This window comes from Zootoca vivipara, chromosome 11, assembly GCF_963506605.1.
Source record: "Zootoca vivipara chromosome 11, rZooViv1.1, whole genome shotgun sequence".
In the NCBI taxonomy this organism is placed as follows: domain Eukaryota; kingdom Metazoa; phylum Chordata; class Lepidosauria; order Squamata; family Lacertidae; genus Zootoca; species Zootoca vivipara.
The window spans coordinates 13,865,536-13,882,801 of NC_083286.1; the positions used below are offsets into that span (position 1 = coordinate 13,865,536).

A 17,266-nucleotide genomic window follows, 5' to 3' on the forward strand; every position below is an offset into this window, starting at 1 on the left:
TCTGGCATTGTTTTCAATCTCTTTTGTAGATATCCGAATGGAGCAGTGCTATCTTAAGTGGGATGAAGATGAATGTGTTCAACTTGTCCCTGGAAAGTTCCGGATGGATACCTGCTGCTGTGCTGTAGGTGCCGCTTGGGGATTGGACTGCGAGGAATGTCCCAAGCCTGGGACAAAAGAGTATGAAATATTGTGCCCCAGAGGACCAGGCTTCTCCAACCGAGGAGATATTTTAACAGGCAGGCCTTTTTATAAAGGTAAATAGAATTTGTAGTGGAATTCCGTCAAGGGCAGTATCATTTGTACATTTTACTTTTCTCCAATGTGTAATATGCTTTATGTATAATTTTATGCATGTAGGTATATATAAGTTACGATTTCTTCGCTTGGATTTATAGCCCACCTAATACAGTCATACCTTGGTTCTCGAATAGCTTAGTTGACGAACAAATCTGCTCCCGAATGCAGAAAACCTGTAAGTAAATGTTCCAGTTTTCGAACGTTTTTCGGAAGCTAAACATCCGACGTGGCTTCCACTTGAGTGCAGGAAGCTCCTGCAGCCAATCAGAAGCCGCGCCTTGTTCTCTGAATGGTTTCAGGAGTCAAAAGGACTTCCGGAACGGATTAAGTTTGAGAACCAAGGTTCCACTGTATAGGTCTGCAGTCCAGTAGATGACATGCCATAAACATGAGGGACTGCCTTTGAGCCAAGAGAGCCCTGTTTCTTCCCCTTCCTTGTGGCATATGTATGCAGGCTCTACCTAGGGTATTACAGGGAATCAGAGTGGCATGTTTGCTTCCCATGTCCCTACCCAGCCCTCCCACTCCGAAGCAAGCTGTTCAAGCAACCAGATGTTACATAGCACAGATGATGTGTATAGCAGCCTCTCAACTCTCTACTAAGAAAAGCAGCTGTAGAGGACTATTGAGTTTGGGTGAAGCAATGAGGAGGTGTACTGCTTACTTCGCTTTCCCCTCTGGCTATTTTTCTATTTGAAAACACATGTCTTTTACCAGCGATGGAAAGCTAGCTTGGAGAAGAGAGTTAGAGTAGGAAAGTGGCCGGAGGAGAAAAAGCTTAATCAGCCCCTCTCCACCTCATTCCTCCACTTGATGTCACAGGCTTGTGACAGGTGACAGGTGTCAGGAGAAGACTGACTAGAGATCTGCCAGGCAATACCTAGTTTTGCAATTATACAAGTCAAAGCAGGATATAGAAAGGCTATTCTAACTGCCCTAACTCCACTGTGGCTGTAATTATGAAGCCTTTACTCTACAGTGGATCTGGGTCTTTTTCACTATCTGAACAATAGAGGGGGCCCTAAAAATAATTTGGCAAGACAAAATATTCCTTTGTCCATTATTATTTGATCTGCACAAACCCTCTTTTATGAATGAATGAATACTCCTCTTCTAATGACCTCCACACAGTTGCTTGGTAATTTGACCCACTAATTACCTGTTTTGAGACTAAATCTTTCTTTATTCACTTTATCTCTCCTATTAACTGTAACAGCCACAGAGAACCACAGCATCTGATTTGGAATGTTAATTGTTGCTTGTATAATTTTAACATATATTTGAGAGGATCAGTTGCCGAAATGAAACACCTGGTGCATTTACTAAAATAGATTCCGCTGTTCTAGTTCGCTTTGATAAAACAGTACATTTTTAGTCATCACAATTTGCTCGATAAATGAGCTCTTGAATTGCATAAAATATGTGAACTCATTTTATCTATTTTCCTCTTGCAGATATAAATGAGTGCAAAGTGTTCCCTGGCATGTGCACATATGGCAAATGCAGAAACACAATTGGAAGCTTCAAATGTAGATGTAACAGTGGATTTGCTTTAGACATGGAAGAAAGAAATTGTACAGGTGAGTTTGACATAGGACTCCTTAGAGAAACATTGGTGCATACAAAGGGAGGTTTGAGCTGCCCACTCATCCCTTCCTGGAATGTGGCTTGCATGGCATTCAAGTTTGCATCCTGTAGCAACTTTCCGTTAATCTGGGTGCTTGAGGGCTCCTCACCACAACCAAAGCCTGCAAAGACCTTGGTTTAAGAACAGTTTAGTTTATGAACAACTTGGATTAAGAACGCTGCAAACCCGGAAGTAGGTGCTTTGGTTTGTGAACTTTGCCTTGGAAGCAGAACATGTTTCGCTTCCTGTTGAGTGTGTTCCATTCCTAAATTGAGTCCCCCGCTGCTATGGGAAAGCACGCCTTGGTTTAAGAACACTTTGGTTTAAGAACAGACTTCTGGAATGGATTAAGTTCATAAAGCAAGGTACCACTGTAGTTTTAAAAAGTATGAAGTAATGAAATTAACTCCTCAGATTTATCAGAAGTTACAGAGCAGAGCAGAGCATAATCTTGCACCCCACAATGTGGAACTGCCCTTTCCTCCTCTTCTTTTTTTAAGTTAAAAGAAGCCACAAGGGGCTGTAAGTTTGAGTGGAGTAATGACAGGAAGTGCACTTGCTCAACTCTTTATAGATACATTCCCCCCCGCCCCTACTCCCTACTGCGCTTCTACTCCCTACTGCTTTTCTACACGTAAGGGGAATGGGAAGGGGGTTCAGTGTTTGTGATTTTCAGCAGAAAAGTGTTGAAAAGGAAGAAGTTTTAAGTAGTGTCTCTCCCCTGTTCCACCATTAGCCTTGGCTTCTTTTCATTTAAAATGTCTGGAAACCATTTCTGCCATGGTCTTCCCAGAGAACAGCACAGTCAGCACTATAGGTATCAGGCACCTGCCAAGGTTAACACCCCTGTAAGGAGCACAGGGCCAATCCCTGAAGTATTCTGGCTCCTCCTCTATGTTGCTCATTGTTCATCTGCCCTCTCCAAGAGATCCAGCAAGGAGAAGGAATGGTATGCTCCTTCTTCTATCCTCTCCTCTCCATTTAGGGAAGTTTTTAATGTTTGATGTTTTATCACATCATTATTATTATTATTATTATTATTATTATTATTATTATTCTGTTGGGAGCCACACAGAGTGCATAGCTGCCAAGTCTCCCGTTTCCCCCAGGAAATCCCCGTTTTTCCAGCTGTTCCTAGCTGAAAAAACGGATTTTTCCCCTGGATTATTCTGGCGCGGCGGCCATTTTGGAACTGGGCAAAGCAGCATCAAAAGTCACTTCTGAGCATGCTCCATCCAGTTCCAAAATGGTGGCAGTGCTACTTCCGGTCTGCTATTTCCGGCCCGGTCCCTTATTTCTCTGACAGCAACTTGGCAGGTATGACAGAGTGGCTGGGGAAACCCATCCAGATGGGCAGGGTATAAATAATATATTATTATTATTATTATTATTATTATTATTATTATTATTATTATCATCATCATCATCATTAAATGCTACTGATAGAGCCCAGAGGGGAAGGCATATGGAGAGCAGCAACCGCAGTAAGAAAGAGGAGGTGGCTACACTGAGTGTTGGAAGGCCTTATCTGCCATTCCTTTCCTCAGTGAGTTTCACGAGACCACTGTTTGCCCTTGCATTTATTTACACAGACTTTGAAATACTTCCAACTAATGTTCAAAACCATCAAGCACCAAGTTCCAGTGCAAGATTGCTTTTGTTGCAGCCCCTAGAACACCTCAACCCAAGAATCCTGGGCCCAACCTGTCCAAACAGCCATTGACTGTGCTATGTGTCAGGGTCTCAGGACTTGAACTTCTGAAGATTGAACAAGGATATTCCAGGCATTCCCGTTTTTATCCAGGATTTACTAAATTTGCAATGCATCTTTCATCTTTTTATAATGATATGCAGAGATAACAGTTTGGGCAAGAAATCTGGTGACAGTTGGGTGCTTGGAATGATTGCTTAAAATAACAGTATCTACTGTTACCACTGATGGTGTTCCAGGGGTTGTACATCCAGTATCTTCTAAACCTGGCCTCAACACACCAGGGAACGTTCTCACAGGTGCAGTTTATCGAAATTGCTGTATTAGCAGGACGAATCCCAAATGGATCCCAAGCTGTCCAAATAAATCAGTATCTAGCATTGTCCTATAAACAAAAGCCATTCTTTTCACACCAGAGCAAATCTGAAGTTGAGGTTTTGCCTGAGACTTTCTACAACTGCGATGAATGGATGTGTGCACAGTGGGTGGTTGCACATTAGCAGTGGAAAGAAGTTTGTTCTGGAACTGCGGAAGTAAAATGTGCTGGGGCAATATAAAATGTGGGTGGTAAGGCATGTGAATCAATATGCCTTTCTAGATGTTAATGTTGCTATAGCTGGTGATTTCCTTGTTTTTATAATGATTGCATTGGTGGGAAATGCACTTGCTCGGCTTAGCTCTTAAGTCTAAAGCAATTCTGAGAGTTGGGAAGGAAAATATCACCTGGAGATTGTATCCCTCACAAATGTCAAGAGAGCTTTCTTTACCTCTATAGCAGCACCACCTGCAAGTTGGAAGGCAGGGTCAGCCTTCTGAGGGGAAATCTCCCAGCCATCCCAAACTACGTAGTTCTGCTTTATGGGAAGGAAACACAGTTTTTTTTAAAAGCCCCTCAAAGTTCTTCAGCAAACTTTCAAACTATTTTTAAGTTTTCCTGCCATTCTTTCTAGCATATCCCTTCCACATCACTTCCTCTATAATCTCTAGTAAAGGGGCTAGAGTTGAACTTATACAGGAAGGGAAGAAGCATTGAATACTAATCTCTGTGAGATTGTCTGCCAATGCAAGACCTAAGAAATCTGCTTGCCACCTGCTTGCCCTTTTTACCAGACTGGGACACTAAGCCTGAGAATTTTGTCTCACCTCTTCAGCCAGTCAACAGATTGCATGGGCTTCCCTGGCTTGGGAGCTGGTGAGCTTGGGTCAATTTCCAAGTCAATTCTTCTGCAGTTCTACTTCTGCCCCCCCCCCCCTGCATCTGGAAGCAGTCCGTTGCTCTGGAAGCATATGGCAACATGGAACAATACCCAGTATGTAGCTAAGGTGAACTCTCCCTTTTTACACTTTCTGTTCCTCAAATCAGCAGTTCCAGGATGTGATTTAAGCATGGAGCTGAATGGAACAGTACTCTAGTTAGGGACTAGCTATTGCTTTCTGCTCAGGAGGCAGTGCCCTGAGATCACAGCATGCCAAACTTTATGAAGATGTGTTCAAAGAATCGTACTAGAGGAGGGAGAGTTTCCATGGGAAGCTGTACAAATAGTTGTACAAATTGCTTGTCACAACCACTTCAATTATTTCCCAACCGCTTCAATTATCAAATTCCATTTTCAGATATCATGATCTTTCTTCCTACTGTATTTAGGATTCCTGACACTTCGATATTTCAAATGTTTAAATATCTCCAGTATTCTTTGCAAATTATTAAATGAAAAAAAAGGATTTAAAAATGGATTCTCAGTCTCGTTTTTGTTTTGTTTTAATTTATTCTGAAACTAGACATTGATGAGTGCCATATCTCACCTGACCTCTGTGGAAGTGGTACCTGTGTCAACACTCCAGGAAGCTTTGAATGCGAATGCTTTGAAGGCTATGAAAGTGGATTTATGATGATGAAGAACTGCATGGGTAAGTAAATGATGAAGGTTTTAGTATACATACTACATATACATTTCGAAGCTTGTGTAAGACATGTTCATAGCTACCGGTATATGCCCATTTTTCATACCATTTGATTGTGCTTACTGCCAACAATTATGTATATGAAGTATTATAAAAATCCTGCCCCTTTATGGGCACAAGGTAACCTTTCGTGCCTGTAACACGTAAACTAGACATAACATTGTGTACTTGTTTTTGGATTAGCAGTGGTTAAATGATCTGAAAGTTGTGCAAACTACAATATATAAAACAACATATTTTCCCCATCATCACAGTAGTTGCAACAACAAAAGGTAACATAGTTCCCGTGAGAAACATGGGTTCCTTTGTTTTGCTGCCTGCAGCCATTTGCTAAAATGAGTCTTTCATAATAAAAGAGGAAAGAAAACTTGAATATTTGATAGCAGTATATGTAAGAAATTTCAAATAAAACAATTCTGCATGATCCAGGTTTTCAAATTTCATGAATTTCTTTAACCTAATTATGAATTTGGGAGTCCCTCAGGTGAATAAATCATCCAATTTCCTGTATTCTATACAATTTTGTGTTTTATTTATTATGAAATCTGAAGGATATCATTGTTGTTATGAAACAGCCTCCTTCTCAGGGAGTCAGACGTCCCTAATTACTTCCAGATGTTTACAATCTCTTACTTCATCTCAAATGGTCCCTATAACAACATTTCCCTTATATTTTCTTTTCAGATATAGATGAATGTGAGCGTAACCCTCTTCTCTGTAGAGGTGGCACGTGTGTGAATACTGAAGGAAGCTTTCAGTGTGACTGTCCTCTTGGGCATGAATTGTCTCCATCACGTGAAGATTGTGTGGGTGAGTTTCGGATGTCTCTGAATGAAATGTTCCTTGTTCTATAGCTAGTAGTTTTCCCTAGCTATAAAGATAACTTGGTTCGTAATATGAATTTGTCTAGCTCCCAATGCTTTGACGAATGGCAAATCAAGTGTACAGTAATTTTCCTCTGAAGTTATTGGACTTGAAATGTAAAATGAGATTTTGCACACATGCAGCCAGAGATCAGCCTAACCATAAAGGTCTATTCACAGAAATTATTTAATATTGAACTGTTAATGAAACTCTTACTGGTTGCTATAAAATGTTAGACCAGACTGCTTATCCAAGCAGTTTATTTATTCTGTTTTTGGTCCATGTTATGGACACAGCCAAGCTGAGTTTTTCCAAGTCTGATTTTTTTTTAATGCCATTGGGAACTGTGAAGGCCCTTCATATTTTGCAAAGCAAAGCTCCCAGTCTTTCAGGTCAAGGAAGCTGTGCAATCTGTGAGCTTGTCTGACCAGGACAAGGTTGGCTAAAGGCTAAACAAAATCCAATTTATCCACACTGAAGTTTAATACAGATTTGAAGTTCCTTGTGTCTCTTTTTTGGGGTGGTGGGGGGATACTATTGAAATTTGTGTGTTATTTTGACACATGGAAACATTCAGAATAAAGTTAAAACTTCATATCAGAACCTACTTTCATAAAAATGTTAACTTTTAAGTCTGTAACTATATTCTCAACTTCCCAATGGCCAGTAATGTGATTCTTGTTTTTCAGATATTGATGAATGTTCTCTTAGTGATAACCTCTGCAGAAATGGCAAATGCGTGAACATGATTGGGATGTATCAATGTTCATGCAATCCTGGGTATCAGGCCACTCCGGACAGACAAGGCTGCATTGGCAAGTTTTTTATTTTTATTTCAGCATAAATGTTTCTAGTTTGTTCGTTTTTCCAAACTTCGATTTCATAACTGTGATTTAAATAATCAACGACAGTATGCCCCTCTCCTCTAAAAAAACAACAACCCATTATTACTCTTTATTGCTGAGCTATATTTTGCATTCTTATTTTATGTTAACTTTATTTCATTCGCTGTTGTCATTTCATTCTAAAATCAGTTAGGTACTTAGTGCCTACTGTCTTCTGCTGATAGGAAGGGGAGAGTGGGGGAAATATGAGGGACAGGTGGGATGCTTTAAACAAAGTACCTAATAGATCTAATAATCTGTCCAAAATATTCCCTTCCTAGATATTGATGAATGCATGATCATGAATGGAGGCTGTGACACCCACTGCACTAATTCAGAAGGCAGCTATGAATGCAGCTGCAGTGATGGATATGCCCTGATGCCAGATATGAGGACTTGTTCAGGTAAAAGAATGAAGAGTAGCATCTCAGTTCTGTTCTGCAGAACTGCATCCATAAAACATTGGAATTATGTGTGAATTTCTTTACTGTATGATGCAGTGGTTTGAAGAACAAGCTATGAACCAGAAGGTCTCTATTTGGTTCGAATGCAATCTTGGCTATTTCTAGGTGGAGATAATTGACTAAATGGGTGCCCTTAGGAAAGTGATTGTTTCTCTGGATGCAGTATGGAGAAAATTGTATAAGTTTATCTTGCAGTGTTGAAGGGAGTAGGTGACCTGGTTCACATGTCATGCCAACCATGATTTGTCATCGCACAAGTGAGCCCTGGGCTCACAAGCTTTGTTTTTCTGCTTGCTCTAAATCCCTCATGGCTGAAAAACGTAGATGTGTACTTACCCTCCAAATTGTTATTGGAAAACACAGTTGGAAGCTCATTCCCGATTCTGGCTTGGAAGGCAAACACAAATATTACCTTACCAATTCAGGTGTTAAATCAGGGAGGAAATCAAAGTGCATAAGGGGAGGAGAGATCAGGCAAGTCCAAGCCTTGCTCATGCAACATCAACACATGCTATTTACCTGTTCAGAATTTCACAGTGATAAAATTTTCCTGTAGACATTGATGAATGTGAAAGCAACCCAGATATCTGTGATGGTGGGCAGTGCACCAACATTCCAGGAGAATATCGATGTCTTTGTTATGATGGATTCATGGCTTCTATGGACATGAAAATATGCATTGGTAAGTAATTTAGAGGTAGCTTTCAAGAGTTGTAAATATATTGTTAATGCAATTTTTGATTCTCAAAAATAGAAAGCTTTTCCTTAGGGGAAGACATCACTAATGTAGCAACTTAAGATTTGATCTTGTGACTACAGTGGTACCTCGGTTTACAAACACAATTGGTTCCGGAAGTCTGTACTTAACCTGAAGCGTACTTAACCTGAAGTGAACTTTCCCATTGAAAGTAATGGAAAGTGGATTAATCCGTTCCAGTCGGGTCCGTGGAGTACTTAAACTGAAGCGGTACTTACCCTGAAGCGAACTTTCTCATTGAAAGTAATGTAAAGTGGATTAATCCGTTCCAGACAGGTCCGTGGAGTACTTAAACTGAAAATACTAAAACCGAGGCGTACTTAAACTGAGGTATGACTGTACTTCACAGAAGAAAGTTTAAACCTCATCGAAAGAACCACTGATAAACTAAAATGTAGTTAAATCTTGTGGTGATAAACTGCTCTAGATTCCCTTCTGGCTGTCCTGGGGAAAGTGTTTCCTTTTTTTTAACCTTCAAAGCTGGGGAAAGGTGGCAGTAGAAGCAGCAAAGAACAAGAAGTTTTCCTTCCCCCCTCCCTTACAGTCATCCTGACAAGTTCTACAGCACATCAGGACTGAAAGAACAATAATAGGAATTGGCATTGCCACTGAGAAAACCTTACATATTCCAGCTCTCTACTAATCTGATCTAAAAAGGGATTGGAAGGTGCTCTTTTAAGAATCTCAGGCTAAGCTCTGGTGTCATCCTCTTTGATGAAAACCAAGACAGAATAAAAACTAAATTCCTTGGAGACTACCATTTAGTTGGTCATTATCACACCAGTTAAAATATAGCACACATTGTTCCTATTTCAGCTGTTGTGTTTTTGCAGAACCAGACATATTCAGAATCTATACCTTCCCTAATAAATATTCATAAGTCTACAAGGAGGGACAATTCACACTTTGGGAATCTTGAATACTAAGGGCTAGTTCATGGATGATGGGGAAGATATTAATGTGTTATAAAATAATAGACTTCTTAAAGAAAAGTAGCTGAAATAATTCCGATTTGTTTTTTGAAAACGGATTTAAATTTTAGCAACTATCAGGTCTTATGCTTCAGTAATACTTTTATTTATGTATATCTTTTTGCTACACTGAAGTGTCTCATTTTCTCATTGGTTCCTATCTTGTTGCTTCATACAATGATATGATCTAGTTGAAAAATGTAAGATAAAAATAATGTAGAATTCTTGGTATATTTATTATGTTAATTGTACAAGATCATTTATTTTGAGTGACTTGACTAACGAAGAACAAGTTTTCAGTTACTAACTAAGCTATATTAACTTACAGATGTGAATGAGTGTGACCTGAATTCCAACATCTGTATGTTTGGAGAGTGTGAGAACACCAAGGGGTCCTTCATTTGTCATTGCCAGCTGGGTTACTCTGTCAAGAAGGGAACCACAGGATGTACAGGTATGATATCCTTTGCAACTTCCTTGAGAACCAAATAGTTGTGGCATACCTCTTTGTAGGTAAAGGTAACAGTAATGGAACCCTGGACGGTTAAGTCCAGTCAAAGGTGACTGAGGTAGTGGCGCTCATCTCACTTTCAGGCTGAGGGAACCGGCATTTGTCCACAGACAGCTTTCTGGGTCATGTGGCCAGCATGACTAAACCACTTCTGGTGCAACGGAACACCATGACAGAAACCAGAGCGCACAGAAATGCCATTTACCTTCTCACCACAGTGGTACCTATTTACCTGCACTGGCATGCTTTCAAACTGCTAGGTTGGCAGGAGCTGGGACAGAGCAATGGGAGCTCACCCCATCGCGGGGATTTGAACCACCGACCTTCTGATCGGCAACCCTAAGAGACTCAGGGGTTTAGACCACAACACCACCTACTCTCCCTACCTCTTTGTACATGCACATATCTAATTGTGGGGAAGCAGTCCTGCAGAGCAAAACTCAGAACTGCAGTTACTTTTGAGTTTAGTATGCTCCTTTAAAAAAAATTTATTTAGGTATTAGTACCATTTTATCAAGTACCACTGCTTTTGTGCTCCTCCTGAGGTCACATTGAAATGCTTGGAATATTGCAGCCATTATTTTTAAAGTATTTAAGGCTGCAAACCTATACATACTTAGCTAGAAGCCCCAACAACACAGTGAAGCTTACTGCTCAGGAAAAAATGCACAGGATTGTACTGTATGCATCAGACCTTTTAGATAATTAAACAGTCTATGCCCTTTTAAACTGGGGGGAGGGGGATTATTGATTTTGTTTTTTATTACAATATACATTTTGTGTTTTTATACTGTAATCTACTCTGTGATCTTTGGTTAATGTGCAGTATAGAAATTTAATTAACAACAAAAACAACAAGAATTATTAATTATAATTCTGAATTCTTTTAGAATATCATTGTGAATTACAGTTATCTGGTTCACATATGTTAAACCAAACCTTGGTTTAGTAAGATTGTGCAAATGTGGACTCCTAGAGAGGATCACAACCACTTGCCTCCTTTTTTGCTGCTGCACTACACTATGCTAAGGCTTGTGTCATCTGAACCAAGACTCATGGTTGTGCCCTCTCTTCGTTAACCATGAGCAGTTGCCAAGGATTATAGATAATTCCTAAAATTAGATACTGTCCTAATAAAACCAGTGTGAAATAATAATACTGGATGTGTTACATTGACACTGTCTCCAATTTTATGAAGATATCTGTTATTCTGAATTCAACTTTTTAATGTGCAACTTTTCTTAGATGTGGATGAATGTGAGATTGGCGCCCATAATTGTGACCTGCATGCCTCATGTGTCAATGTCCAAGGAAGCTTCAGGTGTAGCTGTAAAGAAGGATGGATTGGAAATGGAATTAAGTGTATTGGTGAGTAGAGATGAATTGATACAGTTGTTCAGCTGACAAGATGGTAGGCTTAAGTTACTTGGTTATTTTTAGAATCATTGGGTAGGTTGACTGGAATGGGGATGGATGAAGTAGCTATTGAAATGTTTCACCCAGGAGATAGAAGGGGACATTCTTGATTCTTCAGGCTTCTCTTCTCATTTGGGTCAGAAATGGGGCCAGTTTGCTGGTTAACTCCTCCATGGAAGAGAGTATCTATCTGTCTCCCATGGAGCTCTTCATTTAAAACATTTTTTTTTGTTAACTCCTCGCCTTCTCTTTCTTGCCTAGCTGTCCTAGATAATAATGGGATTCTAAATTGTCTAGGGAATGAGAGCTGCTAAACTTTCCACACTACTGATATGGATATTCCACTCCTGCTTTCTCCTCCCATACATTCTCCTCCTTGTTGAGTTGCCATATTCTTTCAGTAGGACCACCCAGCCTAGCTAGAGCCAAGGTGATATACTGTTTTGTTAATAAGGCATATTCTCGCCTGGAGAATATTACAATCAACTACAGATTCCAACAATAGATGTGGCAGTAAAAATGGAGAAGCCAGTAGGATATGTGCTGGAGTATTACATGAGCCCCAAAGACAACTTTGTAGTCCCAACAAAATCCAAATTTGTGGAGTAACTCCTGAAGAAAAAATCTCCCTCATCTCCCAACTCAGGAATATTTTGGTGATTTTCATAGAGGGTGCCCCTTAATCAACTTAATCAGCACATTGCCCCTGCTTCTTATCTGGATAGGAGGGGCACTTTTGAAGTATTGAGAATACTACCTTCTTCCCTAAGAGAGAGAAATTTCTGATAAGAAATTCCCCTTCTTTCTGGAATGCCTCAGTCCGTTATTATTCCATGTTTGTGAACATTTTTCTAGGTGAAGTCTACAAAGAAAGTAAAGCCATTTTTTTCATGATTTCTTATTTTTGACAGGAGACAAATAACATTGTTAGAGATGGCCTTTGGTGACAATTGTTAAATCCAATCAATTATAGAGCAGAATATTAGTTAAATATTTACCCAGTGCTAATGAGTTGATGTTTAAAACGTAAAGATTATAAATGAAATGGAAGAAACAAAATAATTGTATGGTTTCGTGTCATTGAAGCAAGTTTGAAGTTATCACTTTGGGCAAATTTAAGCTAAACTTGCAGCTTGCAGTCAAAGTTAATTAGTTCAAAACAATATATTTGAGATTAATTCCCACCACGATTCCTACCCTCCCTCCCACTGGTTCTTGGCACTCTTTGCCCCATTACAGTTGCCAAATCACAATGTTGCAGTGATAATTGAAGCCAAATCTGGCTGAAATATCCTAGCAAGGTCTAGATTTAGACCTAGTAACCCTATGACCCCTTGGCTCCCTTGTCCACAGCCCTCCAAACTCCTCTACCCATAATGGATCCTGGAGGTTATGTGCTCTGCTGCCCTCATCTATTCTGCCCTTCTCATGTGACCTGTTGAGCCTCCTTCATCATCTCCTGTGTACTATGCCTGCCAGCCTCCCCACTCCTGTAGGAGTGCTGAACTTGTCCACTTTCTTTCTCTTGGTAAGCACCAGCATACATGCATCAATGTGGTGTTTGGAAGGAGAAGAGTCCCTTTCATTTATGGTTGAAAAAATAGTTCTGCCTTAGGCAGCCATCTAGAATCATACAGCAATAAAGTCATGCCTTGGATTAATGAATTGGCGTGCATATATATATTACTTATTATGGTAACCATTATAACAGAGGCATGCAATATAAATGAAAAAGCGTTTAAACAAAATTGGTAAAGTATTTAAAATGTTCCACTAACGTTGAACATAGCAATAGGCAGATCAATTTCTGAAGCTACCTTCATTTTGAGTCAGACATTGATCCATCTCAGCCTTACATTGTTTGTTTTGTCTGGCAGTGGCTCTCTAGCAGAAGTCTTTCCCATCACTTAATACCTGATACTTTTAGCAGGAGATGGCAGGGTTTGAACCTGGGGACTTCTGCATTGCAGAGCATCAGCTCCGTCACTGAGCTGTGACCCATGATGGCTGAGAGCCAGTTCTGACACTCTTTGAACCAATTGTGCAAGCAGGCTATACCTGTGGAAATCCCTGTTTCTGTCAACATGTGCATCCATTTTCTAGTTCCTTTGTGTGTGTTTTTCTGGCAGATCTTGATGAATGTTCTAATGGAACACACCAGTGTAGTGTAAATGCTCAGTGTGTGAATGCTCCTGGATCATATCGCTGTACCTGTGCAGAAGGATTTACTGGAGATGGATTCACTTGTTCTGGTAAGAGAGATTTAAGAGGGTTTAATGAAATCATTTTATCTGCTTTTTTCCTTTAGAAGCAGAATTCAAAGCTCCAGCAACACTGTGAGAACAGGTTTCCCCCTGTACTTAGATTTCTGCATACCTAGTTGTGAAATTTCTTAACATCACATTTACACCCAAGCTACTCTATAATGGATAAAGCTAGCATTTCCACTAATGGGCTTTAAATATCAAACAGAAATATCACTGCTCATTTTCAACTAAGGTGGTGGAAGCACCAGGTTTGCTTTATGTCAAGTAATACTTAACAAAACAAGTAACTTGGAGAATTATCTAAATATGTTTATAATGGACCTTTGCTGACAAAATCCCTTATATTCAACAGATATTGATGAATGTGCAGAAAATATTAATCTATGTGAAAATGGACAATGCCTGAATATTCCTGGTGGATATCGTTGTGAGTGTGAGATGGGTTTCACTCCAGCTTCAGACAGCAGATCTTGCCAAGGTAACTCACCCCTATTCTCCTTGCATTTTCAGGGTTTGGCTTGTGTGCCAGGAGGGAAACCACAAGAAGCACTGAAAAGAACATTCAAGCACAAGCTTTGCATAGAAAATACATTTTTCTAAGCAGGAATTACTATGCTGTGCCAGCTTGGATAAAGGCTGCCTTAATTTTTAAAAACTTTGCATGCCCTTTGACCAAAAACCTTGCAGCTAAATTTGGACTCATCTTCCTTTTATCTGTTACTAAAAGACATGTAGAAAAGTACAGTGGAACCTTGGGTTGCGGACGTAATCCATGACAGAGGCACACCCGCACCCCGCAGTGTTTGTAATCTGCAAAGCTGCGTCTGCGTGTGACGTAATTTGGTGCTTCTGTGCATGCACGAAGCGTGATTTAGCACTTCTGCGCATGCGCAAGAGGCAAAACCCGGAAGTAACCCTTTCCGGTACTTCCGGGTTTCCCGCAGTCCGTAACCTGAAAACGCGTAACCTGAAGCGTTTGTAACCTGAGGTACCACTGTATTGCATTCAAACAACCGTTTCTTATTGTAGAATGTGATAAGGGTACGCAACTGCACGCTTGTTCGCTCCCAATAAAACCACATTGTACCTCAGACAAGCACTGATTACATTTTTCAAATGCACATTTGCCTTCAATGAAAATTATTCAGAATATCTACAATACCGGTACTGATTTGTGGGTAACTAATTTTTATATTTATATATATATATTATCCTTTCAGATATTGATGAATGTGCCTTCCAGAACATCTGTGTGTTTGGTACTTGCAATAACTTGCCAGGAATGTTTCACTGCATTTGTGATGATGGCTATGAGCTGGACAGAACTGGAGGAAATTGTACAGGTATATATAATAAACACATCAAACTTGAAAAATGTAGTAGTAGAACAATGAGATTTTGTTAAATAAACGTTTACATTTTTGGCTTTCTTTAATGGCAGCCAGAATGTTGATGGCTGTGAAATGGAAGTGTAAAAAACGTATTCATTGGTTTAGGAGAATTTCAGAAATATCCCTTTGTGGTTAAACAGATACATTTTAGGAAGCACAGATAAGTCAAACAATTGATGGAGAAGTTTGATGAAAACTGGCATTTTATTTATTTATTCATTATGAAACAAGAATGCAAAACTTTTAGGCTCTTTTCTTTAATTAAAAGAGTGATGATGATGATGATGATTTATATACCGCTCTATAAGATATAAAACCACCAAATGCATAATAAAAATAAAAACAACAATCCAATTGTCCCCCCAATAGCTAAACATAAATTTTCTTCTTCTTCTTCTTCTTCTTCTTCTTCTTCTTCTTCTTCTTCTTCTTCTTCTTCTTCTTCTTCTTCTTCTTCTTGCTTTAGATATTGATGAGTGTGCAGATCCTATCAACTGTGTTAATGGTTTCTGTGTGAACACACCTGGAAGATATGAGTGCAACTGTCCTCCAGATTTCCAGCTGAACCCAACAGGAGTTGGCTGTGTTGGTAAGAATATTAAATAAATAAGCAGAAAGGTTAAAAGATTCAATATGAAACAATATTGATTCATTACTTAAATACAGTGGAACAAATTCTGGAGAAATGTACATCCCACTCATATCACATGAACTGCAAAACAAACAAACAAGCAAACAAACCTAGTATAGATGCTGATTTCAAAATCCCAAATGTAAATGGATTCATGATCTATCTATATACAGTGGTGCCTTGCTTAACAAACGCCCCGTAAGACAAAATTTTCGCTTAAAGAAGGATTTTTCTAGCGGAGGTTGCCTCGCTAGACAAATTCGTTTTACGAAAAATTCGTCTAGTGAATCATGGTTAACCATAGGAATGCATTGAAATTCAATTAATGCGTTCCTATGGGCAATTTTTTTTAAAAAAAAATCATTGCATTCCTATGGGATTCGCCAGACAAATTTTCATTATAAGAATAGACCCGTGGAACGAATTAAATTCGTCTAGTGAGGCACCACTGTATATAAAAACGTAAAAATCATGAAATTGTCGGCCGCTATCTTCTCTGTAACCGCTTGACCTGAAATTTTGACACAACGATCCAGGCCACTCCCCGAGGGTTGTTGGGGACAAAAAAAACCTCACACACCTGGACAGGTGTAGACCTGATTTTCCATGAAGTCAAACAGCACCCTCAAGTGGAATTCCTCCCACAGTACACCCCCTCCCTTCCTGTGAAAGCCACACCCACAAATCAAATGACATCATCAACCAAGCAACTGAAACCACCAAGTCGGCCATTATCAGACCCCTAGGCCCTGCCAGGCTGCTAGGCCTCCACTAGGCCCGGGGGGGGGGGGTAAGATAACCCACAGCAACGCACTTGGGGGCACGGCAAGGGGTTTTTACTTTACAATTTAGCACCACTACCCCCCCAAAATGGCAGCATTAGGCAGTCGTTCACCATTTCTCCTAACACACACTTGGGGGCACAGCAAGGGGTTTTCGCTTTATAATTTAGTGTGTGTTGTGTCACATGCGAGGCTTCGGCGGCCATTTTAAGTAAGGGCAGTTGTGCCCCTTTTAACCTAGGCTTTACCATGTTTCTCTGAAAATAAGACACTGTCTTATATTTATTTTTCCTAAAAAAAAAACCCCACATTGGCTTATTTTCAGGGGATGTCTTATTTTTTATTACGCGTCCAGCCTTGCCTCTTTCTTGGGGCCCTTATTTTCGGGGTATGGCTTATATTGCGCAAATGCTTAGAAATCCTGCTATGGCTTATTTTATGGGTATGTCTTATTTTAGGAGAAACAACTGAAACTAAGCCTTTGTGTCTTTTTTTTAAAAAAACAACCATGCACTTTCTCTCCCCAGTTCAAGTCCTCAGATATTTGCAGTGGCCACAGCCCACCCCATTTACAACCCCCTACCTTCCCCTTGCCTTGGGTTTTTTATGGAACTGAACAACTCGGGTGCTTCAGAACGCACCTTCTGTTGCCAGGCCCTTGCAGGGCCAGACAGAGGCCCGGGCCAGGTAGATAAGATAATGTGGCTCTGTTTTTAACCCTTTTGTTA

General features: G+C 39.9%; 1 protein-coding gene across 1 annotated transcript in view; it reads left to right on the forward strand.

Annotated features, from left to right (window-relative positions):
- The window catches only part of FBN2 (fibrillin 2), a 140,301-nt gene that overhangs the window by 85,568 nt on the left and 37,467 nt on the right, over nucleotides 1-17,266 (forward strand). The window contains exons 24-36 of the mRNA XM_035099625.2: nucleotides 30-257; nucleotides 1,755-1,880; nucleotides 5,418-5,546; nucleotides 6,285-6,410; nucleotides 7,154-7,279; nucleotides 7,630-7,752; nucleotides 8,369-8,494; nucleotides 9,869-9,994; nucleotides 11,297-11,419; nucleotides 13,597-13,719; nucleotides 14,087-14,212; nucleotides 14,955-15,077; nucleotides 15,592-15,714. Of these exons, the coding sequence (XP_034955516.2) occupies nucleotides 30-257; nucleotides 1,755-1,880; nucleotides 5,418-5,546; nucleotides 6,285-6,410; nucleotides 7,154-7,279; nucleotides 7,630-7,752; nucleotides 8,369-8,494; nucleotides 9,869-9,994; nucleotides 11,297-11,419; nucleotides 13,597-13,719; nucleotides 14,087-14,212; nucleotides 14,955-15,077; nucleotides 15,592-15,714 (1,728 nt within the window). The remainder of the gene's footprint in view (nucleotides 1-29; nucleotides 258-1,754; nucleotides 1,881-5,417; nucleotides 5,547-6,284; nucleotides 6,411-7,153; nucleotides 7,280-7,629; nucleotides 7,753-8,368; nucleotides 8,495-9,868; nucleotides 9,995-11,296; nucleotides 11,420-13,596; nucleotides 13,720-14,086; nucleotides 14,213-14,954; nucleotides 15,078-15,591; nucleotides 15,715-17,266) is intronic.